The sequence below is a fragment of the Acanthochromis polyacanthus genome, chromosome 19 (genome assembly GCF_021347895.1).
Source record: "Acanthochromis polyacanthus isolate Apoly-LR-REF ecotype Palm Island chromosome 19, KAUST_Apoly_ChrSc, whole genome shotgun sequence".
NCBI lineage: Eukaryota > Metazoa > Chordata > Actinopteri > Pomacentridae > Acanthochromis > Acanthochromis polyacanthus.
This window is the reverse complement of record NC_067131.1, coordinates 32,786,771-32,808,918: the sequence shown is the minus strand read 5'-3', so window position 1 is coordinate 32,808,918 and position 22,148 is coordinate 32,786,771. Positions and strand designations below refer to the sequence as shown.

Below are 22,148 nucleotides of genomic sequence, written 5' to 3'. Positions count from 1 at the left end.
TCCAAACAAATGGACCTTTAGTGGTACCAGGCATTAAATTGAACAAGAAACTGAAGAAAACAAGCTGGTCTGATCATTTAAAGCAGGCATCCCGAAAGCTGGAAAGAAAGTGGTATTCCACTAATTCAGAGGAAGTGTATGTGGCTTGGAAAAATAGTCTAGTAATCTATAAAAAAGCTCTTCGTAATGCCAGGACAACTTATTATTCATCTTTAATAGATGAGAACAAGAACAACCCTAGGTTTCTCTTTAGCACTGTAGCCAGGCTGACAAAGAGTCAGAGCTCTGTTGAACCTTGTATTCCTTTAGCTTTAACCAGTAACGACTTCATGAGCTTCTTTACACATAAAATAGTTCTGATTAGAGATAAAATTAATCTGGCCCTTCCTACAAATGTCACAGATGCTTTTGAATTGGCTGTTAGACCTGATGAATCTTTAGAATTCTTCACTCCTATATGTCTCTCTGAACTAATTTCAACAGTTTCTACATCCAAACCATCAACATGTCTTTTAGATCCTATCCCAACTAGACTCTTCAAGGAGATTTTACCTTTAATTAATTCTTCAATGTTAGATCTGATTAATCTCTCTCTAGTAACAGGCTATGTACCACAGGCTTTTAAGGTTGCTGTCATCAAACCTTTGCTTAAAAAGCCCACTTTAGATCCAGATGTGTTAGCTAACTATAGACCGATATCCAACCTACCATTTCTCTCTAAAATTCTGGAAAGAACAGTTGCAAATCAATTATGTGAACACTTACAAAGGAATAATTTGTTTGAAATGTTTCAGTCAGACTTCAGAGTGCATCATAGCACAGAAACAGCTCTGGTGAAAGTTACTAATGACCTTCTCATAGCATCAGATAATGGACTAGTCTCTATACTTGTTTTGTTAGATCTTAGTGCAGCGTTTGACACAATCGACCACAACATTTTATTACAGCGTCTAGAACATTCAATTGGCATTAAAGGGACAGCACTGGACTGGTTTAAATCCTACTTATCAGATAGTTTCCAGTTTGTGCATGTCAACAATAACTCTTCTGAGCATACTAAAGTTAATCATGGAGTTCCTCAGGGTTCTGTCTTAGGACCGATACTTTTCACATTATACATACTTCCTTTAGGCAATATTATTAGGAAGCATTGTATTAACTTCCATTGTTATGCAGATGACACACAATTGTATTTATCTATGAAGCCAGATGAAACTGATCAGTTAGCTAGACTGCAAGATTGTCTTAAGGACATTAAAACCTGGATGACTTTTAACTTCCTACTGCTAAATTCAGACAAAACTGAAGTCATTGTATTTGGCCCCAAACATCTTAGAAACTCGCTTTCAAAGCAAATAGTTACTCTGGATGGCATCACATTGGCCTCCAGTACGACTGTGAGGAATCTTGGAGTTATTTTTGACCAGGACATGTCCTTTAACTCACACATAAAGCAAGTCTGTAGGACTTCCTTTTTTCACCTGCGTAATATTGTAAAAATCAGGAACATTCTGTCTCAGAGTGATGCAGAAAAATTAGTTCATGCTTTTGTTACTTCCAGGCTTGACTATTGCAATTCCTTATTATCGGGTTGTCCAAATAGTTCTCTCAAACATCTACAGTTGATCCAAAACGCTGCTGCCAGAGTACTGACAGGAGTTAGCAAAAGAGATCATATTTCCCCTATACTTGCTTCTCTTCACTGGCTTCCTGTTAAATCCAGAATAGAATTTAAAATCCTTCTTCTGACATATAAAGCTCTTAGTAACCAATCTCCATCATATCTTAAAGATCTGATAGTACCTTATTATCCTAGTAGAACTCTTCGCTCTCAAGCTGCAGGCTTACTTGTTGTTCCTAGAATTTCTAAAAGTAGAATGGGAGGCAGAGCCTTCAGTTATCAGCTCCTCTCCTGTGGAACCTGCTCCCAGTTTGGGTTCTGGAGGCAGATACCCTCTCTATTTTTAAGACCAGGCTTAAAACGTTCCTTTTTGACAAATCTTATAGTTGGGGCTGACTGGGTGACCCACAGGGGTTCGGCTTGTGTCTTCATTGCACAGCTGACTCCCTCTTGGACGTCCCTTCGTTCTGCCTCTAGTCATGCTGCTATAGGCCTATAGGCTGCTGGGGGACTTCTCTTGACGCACTGAGCCCTTCTCTATCTACCTTTACATTTAATATGTATACCGTTATTGCAGTACATTCACTCTGTTTCCCCCTGTGCTATTTCTCCGAGTGTCCCTGGTCCCAGAGCTGGATGCTTCAGATCTGCGGTTGATGTTCCACCAGCTGGTCCAGTCTCCACCATGTCCACTGTGGGATGCTGCTGCTGACCTTCCTCCAGCCCTCTGCTTCCAGCTCCCCTTTTCCACCAGTCAACTCTGCATTGCCTTCACTATACTGTTATGCTAACTTACATACTGTTTGAATTTTACTGCTAGCTATATATGGAGTATGTTTAATGTCAGAGCTGTACATCATCAGAGTAAACTATGAGTCAGTTTTCAATGTTAGCTTATACTTTGTCTGTGTCACATATCCTGTCATACATGTATCCAAATGTGTGTTGTGTTTTCCTTGCGTTCCCACCCTCCCTCTTCTCCCATCCCTCCCCCTTGCCCTCCTCTGTCCTTCTCAACCCCCCGGCCAGCAGGCAGATGGGTCCCCCCTATATAGAGCCGGGTTCTGCTCGAGGTTTCTTCCCTGTTAAAAGGGTGTTTTCTTGCCACTGTCTCCTTTGGGCTTGCTCTGGGGGTCAGGCTTATGGGTTCTGTAAAGCGTCTTGAGACGAGTTGACTGTAATTGACGCTATATAAATAAAATTGAATTGAATTGAATTTATCCATGACTGTATATGTACCACGGCACAGATCCTCTTCCTAAATAAAAACCGAATAAAATAACCTCGTATGCGCTATGTGTTTATTTTAGCAGTTCATCAGCACTTCCACCCCCAGGTCCAAAAACATTTTATATGAAATACTCTACACAGATCAGTTATATGATATTCTATATAAACGTAGCTGCCTACAGGTTCATTAATGACAGACACATGGAGGCAGGGCGCTCACAGCACAATCAGACTCCCAGGTTATTATCAGACTGTGTTCTACTTATTACAGAGAATAGTTTTCTATCTATTTATTAACATCCAGAAGTCACAATAAAGGGAGACCACACCATGGCACACGTTTAAACAAGGAACATTTATTCATCAAAATCACTTATTAATCAAGTAAACAGCCATAAAATCCATGTTCACAGCAGCACAACGACAGCCTGACACCAGACACAACCGTCCACTGGAATTAAACACAAGCTGTCATCATGGAGCACTTCACTTCAGGATGGAGATTCAAGATGATCTTTTTACTTTCAGCTTCATGACAGCAAACATGTTGTATCAGGACAGAAATATGTTCAGTGTGATTATTAAAGTATTCCAGCTGTTACTACTCAGGTAGAATTTACTGTCGTCTTCACACATTCTGGACCCACAACTTCTGACCTTCACAAAATGTCATCTGCGTTTTAATGAGAGCTAACTGCTAACAGGAGCCGCCCAGAGCTGCTAAAGTCAAACTTTAGAAGTTGTTGAAATGAATAATAATGAGCAGTAAAACCAGGAAGATTCACTGTGAGGACAATACACTCTTTGTCTCTTTAGCTTAACATGGTGCAGTATTTCAGGAACTAAAATGTTAGCCTGTCTTAGCTAGCTAGCTAGCTGGCTAACCTGTAGGCAGCTATGAGCAGTTGTTTTAGCTGCTGTCTGTCTTATTAAATGTACATGCAGCACTTTGATCAGCTGCACTCATTTTAAAAGGTGCTATTAAACAGATGTAATCATAGACTGTATATAAACATATATAGAGTCTATGGATTTGATCTGTGGCAGAAGCTAACTTTAGCTTCCTTTATTCCACAAGCTAACATTAGCATTAGCTTAAAAGTAGCTCCCCATTTTATCTTGTGATGTGAAAATATGAAATAAGCTAATGTGTGTATTAACTGAACAGAAGATAAAGTCCTGCAGTTTCCAAATTCAAATTTAAAACATAATAAAGCTAAAGTTGAACCAAACATGGAGGACTTTAAATGACAAAGTCTCCAAAGTTACCAAAACATGTCAGACTGTCTGTGATCATTTCAGGTTCATCATGAAAATCAGACACAAAGACAAAGTGACTCCATCACATGGCTCCAGTTTCCTGTTTATTGATTCACATCAAACCTCCACCAAAGTTGATTTTCCAGCCAGCAGCTGCTCACATTCACCATCACCTGACTGCTTTAGTTACTGTGCTGGCAGCTGATGCAACCATCAGACCACCAGTTTGCTTCTAAGATTAGATGGTTTCCCCATAGAGTGGTACAGAAAGTTTAAGAAAGAATCGTCCCCATTGCTTCTGAGAACCTTTAATTACATCCATAAAGAGGGAAAGACCCCTCCTTCTTGGAAGGAAGCACTCATCACCCTAATCCCTAAAGACAGCAAAAACCGTGAGGACTGTTCATGCTTCAGGCCGATTTTGATGTTAAATGTGGATTATAAATTATATACATCAATATTGACTAAAAGATTTGAAACATTTATGACGGATCTAATTGATGAAGATCAGACTGGCTTTGTCACTGGCCGTCAAACTCAGGATAACATCAGAAGAAGCCTACATATAATTCATAAAACAACTGAAAATAATACAAAAGCAGCCTTAATAAGCCTTGATGCAGAGAAGGCTTTTGACCGAGTCAATTGGGATTTTCTTTATCTAGTTTTAGAAAAATTTGGTCTCACACAAGAATCAATCAAATGAATACGAGCGATCTATGAGAGTCCCACTGGAAGAATAAAAGTTAATGGTCACTTACAAACTGCTTTCAACTTCAAAGAGGCTCGAGGCAGGGTTGTGGGTTGAGTCCGACCCTCTTCACCCTTTACATTGAGCCCCTGGCCCAAGCCATACGCCAGAGTGAAGATTTAAAGGGAATACAAATTCATGGGAGGGATCAAAAGACAGGACTATTTGCAGATGATGTGTTGTTATTTTTAGAAGATATAAACTCCTCTTTACCTAAACTAATGAACCTTTTACAAGAATTTAATTCATACTCAGGATACAAACTGAATAATAATAAAACTCAGGTGCTCCTTTATAATCATAAACCCTCAAAGGAAATGACAAACAAATACAATATTAAATGGGACAATAAGAAAATTAAACATCTTGGAGTATTCCTGTCTAAAGACCCAGCCTCTCTGTAGGAGGACAATTATAAACCAATTAATCAGAATATTAGAGTAGATCTTCAGAGATGGTCTACGTATCCTCTGGATTTTATGAATAGGATTAATGTGGTTAAAATGAACATCTTGCTGAGATTATTTATTTCAGTCACTCCCTATTGATGTACCCCATAAACAGTTCAGTGAATGGGATCAGAAGTTATCTAGATTCATCTGGGATGGAAAAAAGACGAGAGTTCGGTTTTCAACATCACAATTACCCAAAGATAAAGGAGGTATGGCACTGCCCAATCTGAAAATGTATTTTTATGCTGCTCAGTTGAGGCATTGTGCTGCTGGTGTGACCCTTTGTATTATGCCAAATGGAAGGAGATCGAGACATCTGTACCTGGATTTCATATCCAGACAGTTTTAGGAGAGGACTTCATACCTAGAGTCATTAAAAATAGGCTTAACCCCGTAACAATATTCACAATAGAAACTTGGTATAAAGTTGTGAAGCAACTGAAATTGAAAAAAGAAAAAAAAGTACTGAAATGGATTTCCCTTGATTTGGAATTTAAACCAGCTAAATATGATTCGACATTTAAAAACTGGATCAGTAAAGGTATAACAGCATTTTGCACAATTACAAAAACAATGAGATAAGGAGCTTCAAATCTTTAAAAACTAGCTTTGGGCTTACAGATCAGGATTTTTTTCACTACCTCCAGTTCAGAGAGGACTATAATAAGGAAATCAAAACAAATGGGGAATACAAAATGATGATGGGTGCATATCAGCAAATAACTTCTAAGATTGTTTCATAACTATACACAAGTATGATGTTTTTCCAGAATACCACGACTCTGTATATTAAACAAACGTGGGACAAAGAAATAACCGTTACAATATCGGATGAAGAACGGTACAGAATGTGAGAGTTGGCACAGTCCTCAACAACTTCACTAAAATGGAGGGAATTCAGTTGGAAAAATTTAGTTTGCTTCTTCATTACTCCCTGCATAAAGAGTAGAAAGCTACTGCAGGAACAACTGTGCTGGTGACAACATGCAAAGAAGAACGCTGATCATACGTCTTCTGGAACTGTCCTCACATTGCTGCATTCTGGACTTCCATTCATTTTACTCTGGCAAAGGTATTGAAATATTCAGTCCCCTTCGCACCAGCAACACTGTACCTGGGTCATATTTCTGATGTAGTAGACATTAAGGATCAATATTTAATGAAAATATTGTTAACTGCAGCAAGGAAAGCCATAACAAGGAGGTGGCTCAACCCTGAGCCACCGACCCTTTTTGAATGGATGGACTTTGTAAAGGAGGTTTATAACATGGAAAAGATGACATTTATCTTGAGATTGAAAGAAGAAGAAATAATGCAGAAATGGTCCAAGTGGCTCACATACCAAAATGCACAAGGAACCTATTATTGAAAGTGAATGGTTGCTGACTTGTTTTGTTCTTAGTTTTTTGTTTTGTTTTGTATGCTGATAATAGGGATGGGAATTTCAAATAATTTCCGAACCGACTAGTCGCTAATTTTATTGGCGACTAGTCGGTTCAGAAAACTTGCAATTTAACCCTTTAAGCGCCAAAGTCTCAATATTGCGACAAGCACCATTGCTGAGCATAACAAGCCATAGCTTCAGATATACTGTCTCATGTGCCTCATGTACTGTACACCAGGAGATGGCGGACATCTGGAACTTCAATCTGAGCATCAGTTGTGGGCGTGTTCTCATTCAAAGTTTTGGAGTTTACAGAGTCTGAAAACCGAGGAGACGAGACTCGCCGTTGGAGCGTATCAGAGCGCAAGACGGCACATTTTAGAGTGAGAAAACTCACCGTACCGAGAGGTCTGGTCAACGCTGACGAAGTACTTTGTCAAGTAATGGCTTACTCATATTCTGAAGAGGAATATTCACCCTCTGATGAAGATGTTCAGTCGTCCACTGAGACAGAAAGTGCCGCTGCGTCTGTGCGTAACGGCAGCGGGTCGGTGCACCATGACAGTCCACGAGCAGCACATAGTGGAGCCGATGCTTTGCTTCGGGGGGGCAGGAAGGGACGTGGTGGGTGTAGCTGGAGTGGTCAAAACACCGCTAATGATGAGGGGGATAGCGGGGGTAGAAAAAAGAGACAAGCATATGCTACTGGCAGGATCAACCAGGTAGCCCAGACGGGACGAGTGTGCGGCGCACGGCCGAGCGAAGAGCTGCATAGCGGCGCCCGGTCGGGACCGGGGCCGCGGGCTGTGGGGCGCACACTAGCGTTTAACCGACTAGTAAAATACTAACGGTTTAATAAATGAGTCGGCGGTTAAACGATTAAACTACTAGTCCGCACATCCCTAGCTGATAACTGTTAATATTTTTAATTTCCTACAACTTCAGATATTGTGAGATTGTATTTTGTTGTTCAAAAAACAATAAAACATTATTTAAAAAAAAAAAAAAGATTAGATGAGATTACATGACAGAAAACCAACTCATGATGTTCTGCTGTGGATTGGTCCTGGAGGTTTACTCTACAGGACGGATCTTCATGCTGATGGTCTTCAGGGAGTAGTCATGACCCTTCCAGGAGGACCATTCTACTCCAACTGCATAGATGGTTCTATCTGCCCCCCAGCGATAAACACCATTAGGGTTTGTAGTGTGACAGGCAGTGTACCAGAACGCCCCCAGGTATAGTCTGGCACAGTTCCCTGCATCGGAGTCCTGGTCTTTGTCAAAGGTGGAGAACTTCTGTCCATTATGAAGACTCAGGGCGTTTCCTGCAGAGAAAAGCTGTTCAGTGTTTTTCCAGTTTCCTTGGACTGAAGCTGAGTAACGCTGCTGGTTCAGAACCAGTAAAGACGGACTGACCCACCTGCCCCTCCATTGATGAATCCAGACACTTGAAGTCTGTATCCGTTGGATTCTGACTGGATGGAGAACGAGGAGTACCGAGCAAACACCTTGTTTCCACTGAAGTCCTCCATGTCCACCAGCAGCTCGTACCTTTTCCTCAAAGTGAGCTGGTAGAGATTCTCCAGGCCTGAAAACACAGAAACATCTTCAGACCTTCATGGATGCACGTCCAGGAAGTCACTTCACAAACCTGTGGTGGATTTAAAAGACCTTTATCTGTTTTTAAATCTAAAAAATCAGAGAAATTAAACTGTTTGTCTGTCAGAAACGGTACAAAGAGAAAGAACCAATAAACTTTCAGGTTTCTGATGGAACAAATCATGTCTGATGTGCAGTTCTGTCAGGAAAAATAACCAGATCTCAGATAACTGCAGTTATATTTCACCAAAATGACAAAAATAAACCATTTTCAGGAGATCCTATGAAACCCAGAACCTTCTCCTTCCTGGTTCTGATTCTCCAGGACTGACTCAGCTGTGACCAACAGAGAAAGATTCAGGAAACAGGAAAACCAAAGCTACTGGATCCATCAAATAAATGCAGCATGGCTCACAAACAGAGAACAGAGGAGCTAGTTGTTGGAGATACATTCAGCATGGAGGAACATCTTTCTACAGCTGATGAGCAGAGTAGAGAGGAAAAGTCTGGAAACATGGAGATAGAAGAACATCTGGAGGATGAGGAGACAACATTAGTTCAGAGTTTAACATCTGTTCAAACCTGGAATCAGCGACATCAGTAAATGTAGAGAAACATCAGGATATCTACTGAAGCATCAAAGCTGGACCTTCAGACTGAGAAAGCTTTCAGAGAGAACAATGATCTCCAGTGAGGAACCCTGCTTGGAGCTGACAGGGTTCTGTCTGGACTCTCACCCAGCCAGTACTCTCCAGCAGCAGAACCGAAGCCCGTCTTGTAGTGGGTCCAGGGCCTGTAGAAGTTGACCGAGCCGTCCAGCCTCCTCTGGAACACCTGAGCAGATGTTGGAGAAGTTCAGGGCTCAGACAGCACAGCTGGTAGCTGCAGTTCCTGTGATGAACTTCAACACTCACCGTCCAGCCTCCTGCCTGGGACTCCATGTCACAGTACACCTGCAGACACACACCTGTGGGTTAGCTGCAGCTGCTGCTGACATCTGATCAATAATCAATCCCTCTGAACGTTTTGGAGTAGGGCTGCCCCACATGCTTCTGTTCACACCCATTACTGGGAATCACTGAGCAACAGTTGCAGGGAAAAGAGAATCTCTGAGATCAGATTAAAAACAAAACGTTGTTGTTTCTATAAAGACAACTGGTCAACATTTATCCTTCAAGATGATTGGCTGCTGCAAGCAACCAATCAGAGAGAGCTGTGGGCGGGACCTTAAAGAGAGCACAGAGAGGAGGCTCATTAAGAGCAACTTTATCTGATATAGAGCAACTTTATCTGATGTAGAGCAACTTTATCTGACATAGAGCAACTTTATCTGACATAGAGCAACTTTATCTGATGTAGAGCAACTTTAATATAGAGCAACTTTATCTGATATAGAGCAACTTTATCTGATATAGAGCAACTTTAATATAGAGCGACTTTATCTGATATAGAGCAACTTTATCTGATATAGAGCAACTTTAATATAGAGCGACTTTATCTGATATAGAGCAACTTTATCTGATGTAGAGCAACTTTATCTGACATAGAGCAACTTTATCTGATGTAGAGCAACTTTATCTGATGTAGAGCAACTTTAATATAGAGCAACTTTATCTGATATAGAGCAACTTTATCTGATGTAGAGCAACTTTAATATAGAGCAACTTTATCTGATATAGAGCAACTTTATCTGAAATAGAGCAACTTTAATATAGAGCGACTTTATCTGATATAGAGCAACTTTATCTGATGAAGAGCAACTTTATCTGACATAGAGCAACTTTATCTGATGTAGAGCAACTTTATCTGATGAAGAGCAACTTTATCTGATGTAGAGCAACTTTATCTGATGTAGAGCAACTTTATCTGATGAAGAGCAACTTTATCTGATGTAGAGCAACTTTAATATAGAGCAACTTTATCTGATATAGAGCAACTTTATCTGATGAAGAGCAACTTTATCTGATGTAGAGCAACTTTATCTGATATAGAGCAACTTTATTTGATGTCGCGCAACTTTATCTGACATAGAGCAACTTTATCTGATGTAGAACAACTTTATCTGATGTCGCGCAACTTTATCTGATGTAGAGCAACTTTATCTGATGTAGAGCAACTTTATCTGATGAAGAGCAACTTTATCTGATGTAGAGCAACTTTATCTGATGAAGAGCAACTTTAATATAGAGCGACTTTATCTGATATAGAGCAACTTTATCGGATGAAGAGCAACTTTATCTGATGTAGAGCAACTTTATCTGATGTAGAGCAACTTTATCTGATGAAGAGCAACTTTATCTGATGTAGAGCAACTTTATGGGATGAAGAGCAACTTTATCTGATGAAGAGCAACTTTGTCTGATGTAGAGCAACTTTATCTGATATAGAGCAACTTTATCTGATGTCGCGCAACTTTATCTGACATAGAGCAACTTTATCTTATGTAGAGCAACTTTATCTGATGAAGAGCAACTTTATGTGATATAGAGCAACTCTATCTGATGTCGCGCAACTTTATCTGACATAGAGCAACTTTATCTGATGTAGAGCAACTTTATCTGACATAGAGCAACTTTAATATAGAGCAACTTTATCTGATGAAGAGCAACTTTATCTGATGTAGAGCAACTTTAATATAGAGCAACTTTATCTGATATAGAGCAACTTTATCTGATGAAGAGCAACTTTATCTGATGTAGAGCAACTTTATCTGATATAGAGCAACTTTATTTGATGTCGCGCAACTTTATCTGACATAGAGCAACTTTATCTGATGTAGAACAACTTTATCTGATGTCGCGCAACTTTATCTGATGTAGAGCAACTTTATCTGATGTAGAGCAACTTTATCTGATGAAGAGCAACTTTATCTGATGTAGAGCAACTTTATCTGATGAAGAGCAACTTTAATATAGAGCGACTTTATCTGATATAGAGCAACTTTATCGGATGAAGAGCAACTTTATCTGATGTAGAGCAACTTTATCTGATGTAGAGCAACTTTATCTGATGAAGAGCAACTTTATCTGATGTAGAGCAACTTTATGGGATGAAGAGCAACTTTATCTGATGAAGAGCAACTTTGTCTGATGTAGAGCAACTTTATCTGATATAGAGCAACTTTATCTGATGTCGCGCAACTTTATCTGACATAGAGCAACTTTATCTTATGTAGAGCAACTTTATCTGATGAAGAGCAACTTTATGTGATATAGAGCAACTCTATCTGATGTCGCGCAACTTTATCTGACATAGAGCAACTTTATCTGATGTAGAGCAACTTTATCTGACATAGAGCAACTTTAATATAGAGCAACTTTATCTGATGAAGAGCAACTTTATCTGATGTAGAGCAACTTTATCTGATATAGAGCAACTTTATCTGATGTCGCGCAACTTTATCTGACATAGAGCAACTTTATCTGATGTAGAGCAACTTTATCTGACATAGAGCAACTTTATCTGATGTAGAGCAACTTTATCTGATGAAGAGCAACTTTATCTGATGAAGAGCAACTTTAATGTAGAGCAACTTTATCTGATGTCGCGCAACTTTATCTGACATAGAGCAACTTTATCTGATGAAGAGCAACTTTATCTGATATAGAGCAACTTTAGCGGATGTAGAGCAACTTTATCTGATGTAGAGCAACTTTATCTGATACAGAGTAACTTCATCTGATGAAGAGCAACTTTATCTGAAATAGAGCAACTTTAATATAGAGCGACTTTATCTGATATAGAGCAACTTTATCTGATGAAGAGCAACTTTATCTGACATAGAGCAACTTTATCTGATGTAGAGCAACTTTATCTGATGAAGAGCAACTTTATCTGATGTAGAGCAACTTTATCTGATGTAGAGCAACTTTATCTGATGAAGAGCAACTTTATCTGATGTAGAGCAACTTTAATATAGAGCAACTTTATCTGATATAGAGCAACTTTATCTGATGAAGAGCAACTTTATCTGATGTAGAGCAACTTTATCTGATATAGAGCAACTTTATTTGATGTCGCGCAACTTTATCTGACATAGAGCAACTTTATCTGATGTAGAACAACTTTATCTGATGTCGCGCAACTTTATCTGATGTAGAGCAACTTTATCTGATGTAGAGCAACTTTATCTGATGAAGAGCAACTTTATCTGATGTAGAGCAACTTTATCTGATGAAGAGCAACTTTAATATAGAGCGACTTTATCTGATATAGAGCAACTTTATCGGATGAAGAGCAACTTTATCTGATGTAGAGCAACTTTATCTGATGTAGAGCAACTTTATCTGATGAAGAGCAACTTTATCTGATGTAGAGCAACTTTATGGGATGAAGAGCAACTTTATCTGATGAAGAGCAACTTTGTCTGATGTAGAGCAACTTTATCTGATATAGAGCAACTTTATCTGATGTCGCGCAACTTTATCTGACATAGAGCAACTTTATCTTATGTAGAGCAACTTTATCTGATGAAGAGCAACTTTATGTGATATAGAGCAACTCTATCTGATGTCGCGCAACTTTATCTGACATAGAGCAACTTTATCTGATGTAGAGCAACTTTATCTGACATAGAGCAACTTTAATATAGAGCAACTTTATCTGATGAAGAGCAACTTTATCTGATGTAGAGCAACTTTAATATAGAGCAACTTTATCTGATATAGAGCAACTTTATCTGATGAAGAGCAACTTTATCTGATGTAGAGCAACTTTATCTGATATAGAGCAACTTTATTTGATGTCGCGCAACTTTATCTGACATAGAGCAACTTTATCTGATGTAGAACAACTTTATCTGATGTCGCGCAACTTTATCTGATGTAGAGCAACTTTATCTGATGTAGAGCAACTTTATCTGATGAAGAGCAACTTTATCTGATGTAGAGCAACTTTATCTGATGAAGAGCAACTTTAATATAGAGCGACTTTATCTGATATAGAGCAACTTTATCGGATGAAGAGCAACTTTATCTGATGTAGAGCAACTTTATCTGATGTAGAGCAACTTTATCTGATGAAGAGCAACTTTATCTGATGTAGAGCAACTTTATGGGATGAAGAGCAACTTTATCTGATGAAGAGCAACTTTGTCTGATGTAGAGCAACTTTATCTGATATAGAGCAACTTTATCTGATGTAGAGCAACTTTATCTGACATAGAGCAACTTTATCTTATGTAGAGCAACTTTATCTGATGAAGAGCAACTTTATGTGATATAGAGCAACTCTATCTGATGTCGCGCAACTTTATCTGACATAGAGCAACTTTATCTGATGTAGAGCAACTTTATCTGACATAGAGCAACTTTAATATAGAGCAACTTTATCTGATGAAGAGCAACTTTATCTGATGTAGAGCAACTTTATCTGATATAGAGCAACTTTATCTGATGTCGCGCAACTTTATCTGACATAGAGCAACTTTATCTGATGTAGAGCAACTTTATCTGACATAGAGCAACTTTATCTGATGTAGAGCAACTTTATCTGATGAAGAGCAACTTTATCTGATGTAGAGCAACTTTATCTGATGAAGAGCAACTTTAATGTAGAGCAACTTTATCTGATGTAGAGCAACTTTATCTGATGAAGAGCAACTTTATCTGATATAGGGCAACTTTAATATAGAGCAACTTTATCTGATGAAGAGCAATTTTATCTGATGTAGAGCAACTTTATCTGATGTAGAGCAACTTTATCTGACATAGAGCAACTTTATCTGATGTCGCGCAACTTTATCTGACATAGAGCAACTTTATCTGATGAAGAGCAACTTTATCTGATATAGAGCAACTTTAGCGGATGTAGAGCAACTTTATCTGACATAGAGCAACTTTATCTGATGAAGAGCAACTTTATCTGATATAGAGCAACTTTAGCGGATGTAGAGCAACTTTATCTGATGTAGAGCAACTTTATCTGATACAGAGTAACTTCATCTGATGAAGAGCAACTTTATCTGATGAAGAGCAACTTTATCTGATGTCGCGCAACTTTATCTGACATAGAGCAACTTTATCTGATGTAGAGCAACTTTATCTGATGAAGAGCAACTTTATCTGATGTAGAGCAACTTTATCTGATGAAGAGCAACTTTAATGTAGAGCAACTTTATCTGATGTAGAGCAACTTTATCTGATGAAGAGCAACTTTATCTGATATAGGGCAACTTTAATATAGAGCAACTTTATCTGATGAAGAGCAATTTTATCTGATGTAGAGCAACTTTATCTGATGTAGAGCAACTTTATCTGACATAGAGCAACTTCATCTGATGTCGCGCAACTTTATCTGACATAGAGCAACTTTATCTGATGAAGAGCAACTTTATCTGATGTAGAGCAACTTTATCTGATGAAGAGCAACTTTAATGTAGAGCAACTTTATCTGATGTAGAGCAACTTTATCTGATGAAGAGCAACTTTATCTGATATAGGGCAACTTTAATAAAGAGCAACTTTATCTGATATAGAGCAACTTTATCTGATGAAGAGCAACTTTTTCTGATGTAGAGGAACTTTATCTGATGAAGAGCAACTTTATCTGATGAAGAGCAACTTTATCTGATGTAGAGCAACTTCATCTGATATAGAGCAACTTTATCTGATGTCGCGCAACTTTATCTGACATAGAGCAACTTTATCTGATGAAGAGCAACTTTATCTGATGTAGAGCAACTTTATCTGATGAAGAGCAACTTTAATGTAGAGCAACTTTATCTGATGTAGAGCAACTTTATCTGATGAAGAGCAACTTTATCTGATACAGGGCAACTTTAATATAGAGCAACTTTATCTGATGTAGAGCAACTTTATCTGATGTAGAGGAACTTTATCTGATGAAGAGCAACTTTATCTGATGAAGAGCAACTTTATCTGATGTAGAGCAACTTTATCTGATGAAGAGCAACTTTATCTGATGTCGCGCAACTTTATCTGACATAGAGCAACTTTATCTGATGTAGAGCAACTTTATCTGACATAGAGCAACTTTATCTGATGTAGAGCAACTTTATCTGATGAAGAGCAACTTTATCTGATGTCGCGCAACTTTATCTGACATAGAGCAACTCTATCTGATGTAGAGCAACTTTATCTGATATAGAGCAACTTTAGCGGATGTAGAGCAACTTTATCTGATGTAGAGCAACTTTATCTGATACAGAGCAACTTCATCTGATGAAGAGCAACTTTATCTGATGTCGCGCAACTGTATCTGACATAGAGCAACTTTATCTGATGTAGAGCAACTTTATCTGACATAGAGCAACTTTATGTGATATAGAGCAACTTTAGCGGATGTAGAGCAACTTTATCTGATGTAGAGCAACTTTATCTGATACAGAGCAACTTTATCTGATGTAGAGCAACTTTATCTGATACAGAGCAACTTTATCTGATGTAGAGCAACTTTACTGTAGAGCAACTTTATCTGATGTAGAGCAACTTTACTGTAGAGCAACTTTATCTGATAGAAAGCAACTTTACTGTAGAGCAACTTTATCTATTGTAGATCAACTTCAGCTCATTTACAGTTTGTCGTAGTTTAAATAATTTGGAGCGTTTAACTTGTTTTTGATAATATTTATCTCACTTTGGACAAGTTTGAATCGTTCTGGACAGTTTTAACCTCTTTCTGGACAACTTCTAACTCACTCAGGACAGTTGTTTACAGATTTTTACTATTTTAATTCATTTAGGAAACATTTCGGTTAGCTCAGAAATGTTCATCATGTCTTCAGTTAATATGCTAGTTTTGAGCTCTTTTGTTCAGACATAGGATGGGACGGTCCGGTCCGTGGGGTTCTACACGACATGCCATTAAGGTGTGGGCGTGTTTGGCCCAGTGGATCTGGCGACTCTGTCGGGCGGGCTGCAGATGTCAGCTGTAAAATCTGCCGGCTGGAACACGTCACAGAATGCCAGTGAGACGCTTCTGATGAAGGCGAGAGCTTTCTCCAGAACTGTCAATAAAGGTAAACATCTGTGTCTTCACCCTATGTCTGAACAAAGAACTCAAAACTAACAAACATTTTGGTTGTTGTGGACGACTTCTAACCCACTTTGGACAGGTTTGACCCTAACCCCAGAATAAAGTGACAGTTTCAGAGCAGATTTGAATCATTTTGCTGATGAAATGTGGTTTTCTTTAAAGATGACACGTCTTTATACCTGCTGGATGGTTTTGGACTTCAGAATGTAAATGAATCACATAAAACACAAATAGAGACATATCAACAAAGGTCAGTGATTTTCAGTTTAACTGTAAATATAAATCAGCTCCAAATATCACTGATTGATCTCCTTGATTCCTAATAATGGGTGTGTAACCCTGACCTAAACCAACCCTAACCCTAACCCAACCCTAACCCTAACCCAACCCTAACCCTCACCATGTGGGAGGATCCCTGCTGTTAACTGTCATGAAAACCAGACAGGAGAACCCAAGCAGCAGGTGCAAACAGAAAGATGGATTAAATAATGTTTTAATTAAAAGAAAAGGTAGCCAAAACAGAAACTCATCACAGTTTAAGCAGAAGGGAGAACTAAACAGAATTTAACTAACTAAAGGAGGACCAGGGGCCGAGGTAAAAACTATAAAACAGAACTAACTAAACAAGGGCGGACCCGAAGGCCGAGGAAAATCAGAACATAAAACCAAATTTAAATCAAAGGGGAAGGTGGCTTACTGAGTCCGGGTTATGGAGGACAGGAATGGACAGGGCAGACTGAGCCGGGAAGGAATGAGACGAAGGCGGGGAAGCAGAGAATTTCATCCGAGAGGGGCGACGGGGTCCGAGGAACGGGGGCGCAGCGTTGATTATTAAAAGAAAGCAGAGTCCAGGGGAGTGACGTCTAAGACACGGCAAACGGCGTGGAGCAGAAAGCAGGATGCATGGCGTGGTGGAGAGTATGGGATAATAATGCAGCGTCAGAGTGCTGGAGAGTGCCAGGCTTTATGCTGCACTGATTAATGACTAGCTCCGGCTGTGTTGTAAGTCATTTGGCTGACGAGCCAGCTCGCTGCAGCCAGAGGGGCGTGACAGTTAACTTCAGGGAACCATGATGAGTTTTCTCCACTGTGGTCACCGTGTTTTCTGCTCAGCTTCTTACCTGGACACCAGACGTGGCTCCGATGGGGTAGATGGTGTAAACTCCACTGGGTTTGCTCTGGTCCCGGTCCTGGATGTCCAGGCAGTCCAGAGGGAGGAAGAAGCCCGAGCAGCTGGTCCACAGTGGAACCAGCAGCAGGAGAACCGACAGCAGCAGCATCTGTAGGAGAACATCATGACGTCTGTCAGACAGCAGCAAACCTCCAACACACTGAACACAACAAAGTGCTGCACTTCCACAATATTTACTGCAGAGTGAAGCTGGAAACCCAAAGGAAGCAGAGAGAAGCTGCTGCCAGCAGAGTTTATGGATCAGATGAGTCTGAACCCACAACCAAAGCTGGAACCTTACCTTCATGGTTGAGAAGTGATCTGAAGGACGTCAGTGGGCTGTTTATATCCCACAGATTAGTAAATAACTGACTTATTTCTGCTTCACAATAAAAGTAATAAAGTGATAAATCTGGACCCTCCTCTATGGACTTCAAGGACCCGGAACTCTGGAGATATTTCCAGTATGAAGGCAGAACTCTGATCGTTACATTTCAATTCATAAATGATTGACCCATTTCTGCCTCCTTCTAGCTTGTTGTTGATGATAGAGATGTTGTTTACATGAAGGCCTTGACTTGCTCTATCAGACTGTTTTAATGCTGTTTATCATGGAGCTCTCAGATTTATAACGAACTGTAAACCTCTGACACCACTGCACTTTGTACTCCGTGGTTATCTGGTCATCACTCTCCACGTGCAGACTTCTCCACTGGTATCATTGATGAATCCATTCTTTATCTGCTGCCTTCATATTTATCCTCCTACAGGTCACGTGAACAGTTCACTCATAGTCTACATTCCCAGGACTTTATGACTTTCACCTACTTTAATTTTAATAACATGTTTAATGTCATCAGTTCAAACATCAATGAAAATACCGTAAAGTTCTAACTTTGTCCTACAGACCCTCAATAGTGTTTAACTGGTAAAAACCAAACAGTTTAAAGAGAAAAACTTCAAGTCCTTTCTGCATGTTCTCTAACATTTATGTTGGGATTAAAGTTAATTAAAGTCACCATCTGAAGGACGTCAGTTTATATCCCAAAGATTAATAAATAACTGACCCATTTCTGCTTCACATTAAAAATAATGAAGTGATAAATCTGGACCCACCTCTGTGGACTTCAAGGACCTGGAATGTTCTAAGTGAGACTAAAGACTGGAAGCAGGAAAGGAGAACGTCCCCTGGAGGAAGTTCTAGACTAGACCTACCGACAACTGCAGAAAGTTCTAGAGTAGACCTACCGACAGCTGGAGAAAGTTCTAGAGTAGACCTACTGACAGCTGGAGAAAGTTCTGGAGTAGACCTACTGACAGCTGGAGAAAGTTCTAGAGTAGACCTACCGACAACTGGAGAAAGTTCTAGAGTAGACCTACTGACAGGAACCTTACCTTCGTTGTTGAGGAATGATCTGAAGGACGTCAGTGATCTGCATTTACATCCCAAAGATTAGAAAATGATTCACCCATTGCTGCTTCACAGTTTTCCACCTGTTGATCCATCAGTGGTATCAGTCATTAATAATAATAATACATTTTATTTATAAAGCGCTTTACAAGAGCTGTTCATAAAATACAATAAATTAAAACAAGAGTTATAAATAAAAACTGTTAATTTAAAAGTCAATAAACAGTCATTTTAAAATGAATCAAATGAAAGATAAAATACAGTATCACTGAAGGAAAGCAGATCTAAAGAGGTGAGTCTTTAGAAGGGATTTGAATGTGGAGAGGTTGGTGCAGTAACGGAGAGCTCGACGATGGAGAAGGCTCTGTCCTCCCAGTGTCACCAGGTGGTCCTGTGCGGGATGGAAAGGAGGTTTGCGTGGGATGAGCGGAGATTGATGAGCCGCTAGATAGATAGATGATAGATAGGAATCCTAAGGCCAGTAATCTCCTAAATTAATTATGATTAATCATCAGAGAATCACTGCCAATAGCATGGTCAGTTTTCAAAGATTGGACTTTTCATAGAACACTTCATGTTTTTATATTTACAGACGGACAGACAGGAGATGAGCCGGGTTCTGCTCGAGGTTTCTTCCCTGTTAAAAGGGTGTTTTCCTGCTACTGTCTCCTTTGGGCTGCTCTGGGGGTCAGGCATATGGGTTCTGTAAAGTGTCTTGAGACAATTTGACTGTAATTGACGCTATATAAATAAAATTGAATTGAATTGAATTGAGATTCCTGTGGGGGTGTAGGGGAGGAGCAAATCAGCAAGGTAAGAGGGGGCGATTGTGGATGGACTTGAAGGTGAGGAGAAGCAGGTTACACTGGATGTGGTGTGAAATGGGGAGCCAGTGGTTCTGCTGGATGGGGGTGATATGGTCATGGGAACGGGTTCAGCTGAGGAGTCGGGCAGCAGAGTTTTGAATGTATTGAAGTTTATTGAGAGCTTTGGAGGTGGTGCTGAAGAGAATGCTATTACAGTAGTCAAGGCAGGAAGTGATGAAGACATGAATGAGGGTTTCAGTGGCTGAGAAGGAGAGGAAGGGGCGGAGACAGACGATGTTTTCTATTGTCCATCTGAGGCAGTAAAATGTTCTTTGGCCTCAACCAGGAAAAAAACTACTTCCAGAAGATTAAAAATAGAACAAAAACACAACCCTATGTTGTGTTCCGTTCATATCCTGATGTGTTCACTCATATTTAATGTTCCAGCAGTTGGAATTAAAGAACCTTGGAGGTCTTTTCCTCACTGTGTCTTTTCCTTCCAGCCTTGGTCTGGATCATTGGGAACATCTGGTCTGATGGACTGAGAGCGGCAGAGAACATGAACATCCAGCTGTGGTTGTCTGAAGAGTCTTCTGTCCTCCATCATTGATGTCCTCCTCATCCTTCCAGTAAGATTCAGGTTCAGTATTTACATCACAGTAACACAACACACTTCAGCTGTTAACATGAAACTCAACACAAACACCATTAGCTTAATGCTATGTTAGCTTTAATCAGGCTACAACTGAGCAGCTAGCTCGGTTAGCATCGCTAACTCACATTAAAGCTAACATTTACTGGATGCTAGCTCTCTTCTCTGGTCAACACAGAAAGAATAACGTCTGGATTGTATCTAACACATCATATGAGACACTGCAGCCGCAGATAAACAGCATTCAAACCAATAAGAAAATAAACAACTGTCAGATAAACAGCATTAAAACCAATAAGAAAATAAACAACTATCAGATAAACAGCATTAAAACCAATAAGAAAATAAACAACTATCAGATAAACAGCATTAAAACCAATAAGAAAATAAACAACTATCAGATAAACAGCATTAAAACCAATAAGAAAATAAACAACTATCAGATAAACAGCATTAAAACCAATAAGAAAATAAACAACTATCAGATAAACAGCATTAAAACCAATAAAATAAACAACTATCAGATAAACAGCATTAAAACCAATAAGAAAATAAACAACTATCAGATAACAGCATTAAAACTGATCAAATAAACAACAACTATCAGAGTCTGTTGCTAGAATCGGCCAAAAACTGGTTCAAACCCTAAACCTGTCTGTGGAAAAGATTCTGGATCTAACTGGTTTCTCTACTGGTCCTACTGGATCTAACTGGTTTCTCTACTGGTCCTACTGGATCTAACTGGTTTCTCTACTGGTCCTACTGGATCTAACTGGTTTCTCTACTGGTCCTACTGGATCTAACTGGTTTCTCTACTGGTCCTACTGGATCTTACTGGTTTCAGTTTTCACCTCTAGGGGCTTCTTAACCTTTTATCTTTCTCATTTATTGTTGTGCAGTTTGCATCTTTGAGGTGACTCTGAGTCTTTGTCATGATTTTCACATTTTTGTATTAACTCTATGTGTTTTTGTAACTCTGTGTGTTTTTGTGGTGATTTTAAGTGTTTTTGTGGTGATTTTGTGTGTTTTTGTACTTTACAGTGAAATGTTCAGAGCAGCTGTTTCCAGATGATCCAGATGTTGGTGCTGGAGTCTCTACTCACTGCTGCTGTGAAGTTTGAGCTCAGGTAGGTTGTGTGTCCTCCTGGTGTGGTTGTGTGTCCTCCTGGTCTCGTTGTGTGTCCTCCTGGTCTCGTTGCGTGTCCTCCTAGTGTGGTTGTGTGTCCTCCTGGTGTGGTTGTGTATCCTCCTGGTGTGGTTGTGTGTCCTCCTGGTCTCGTTGTGTGTCCTCCTGGTGTGGTTGTGTGTCCTCCTGGTCTCGTTGTGTGTCCTCCTGGTGTGGTTGTGTGTCCTCCTGGTCTCGTTGTGTGTCCTCCTGGTGTGGTTGTGTGTCCTCCTGGTCTCGTTGTGTGTCCTCCTGGTGTGGTTGTGTGTCCTCCTGGTCTCGTTGTGTGTCCTCCTGGTGTGGTTGTGTGTCCTCCTGGTGTGGTAGTGTGTCCTCCTGGTGTGGTAGTGTGTCCTCCTGGTGTGGCTGTGTGTCCTCCTGCTCTCGTTGTGTGTCTCGAGGGTGTCAGGTTTCAGTCCTGACTTGATAAATGATCTGCATTAATGACTTGATAAAGCCCAGAATCCTTCCAGAAGATGAGGATGAGGATGAGGATGAGGATGAGGATGAGGAGCTTCCAGTGGTCTCGCGGGTCCTTCAGATGTTCCAGATGTTGTGTTCAGGGTCGCTGTGGTCGTGAACGGAGGTTTTTAATGCAGGTTTCTAGTTTCCAGCGTCTCCTCTGGGGGATGAGTCATGCTGGTTCTG

At 39.9% G+C, this 22,148-nt stretch overlaps 2 protein-coding genes across 2 annotated transcripts in view; one reads left to right on the top strand and one right to left on the bottom strand.

The window, feature by feature from the left end:
• The window catches only part of rpp30 (ribonuclease P/MRP 30 subunit), a 130,979-nt gene that overhangs the window by 29,687 nt on the left and 79,144 nt on the right, over positions 1-22,148 (top strand). The window lies entirely within an intron of this gene.
• On the bottom strand, positions 7,773-17,610 carry LOC127531099 (microfibril-associated glycoprotein 4-like). Its single transcript, XM_051939562.1, has 5 exons — positions 17,417-17,610; positions 9,215-9,253; positions 9,038-9,134; positions 8,122-8,289; positions 7,773-8,026 (listed from the first exon to the last, which is right to left on the bottom strand). Exons 1-5 carry the CDS (start codon positions 17,573-17,575, stop codon positions 7,773-7,775), a joined length of 717 nt encoding a protein of 238 aa, XP_051795522.1. The 5' UTR covers positions 17,576-17,610.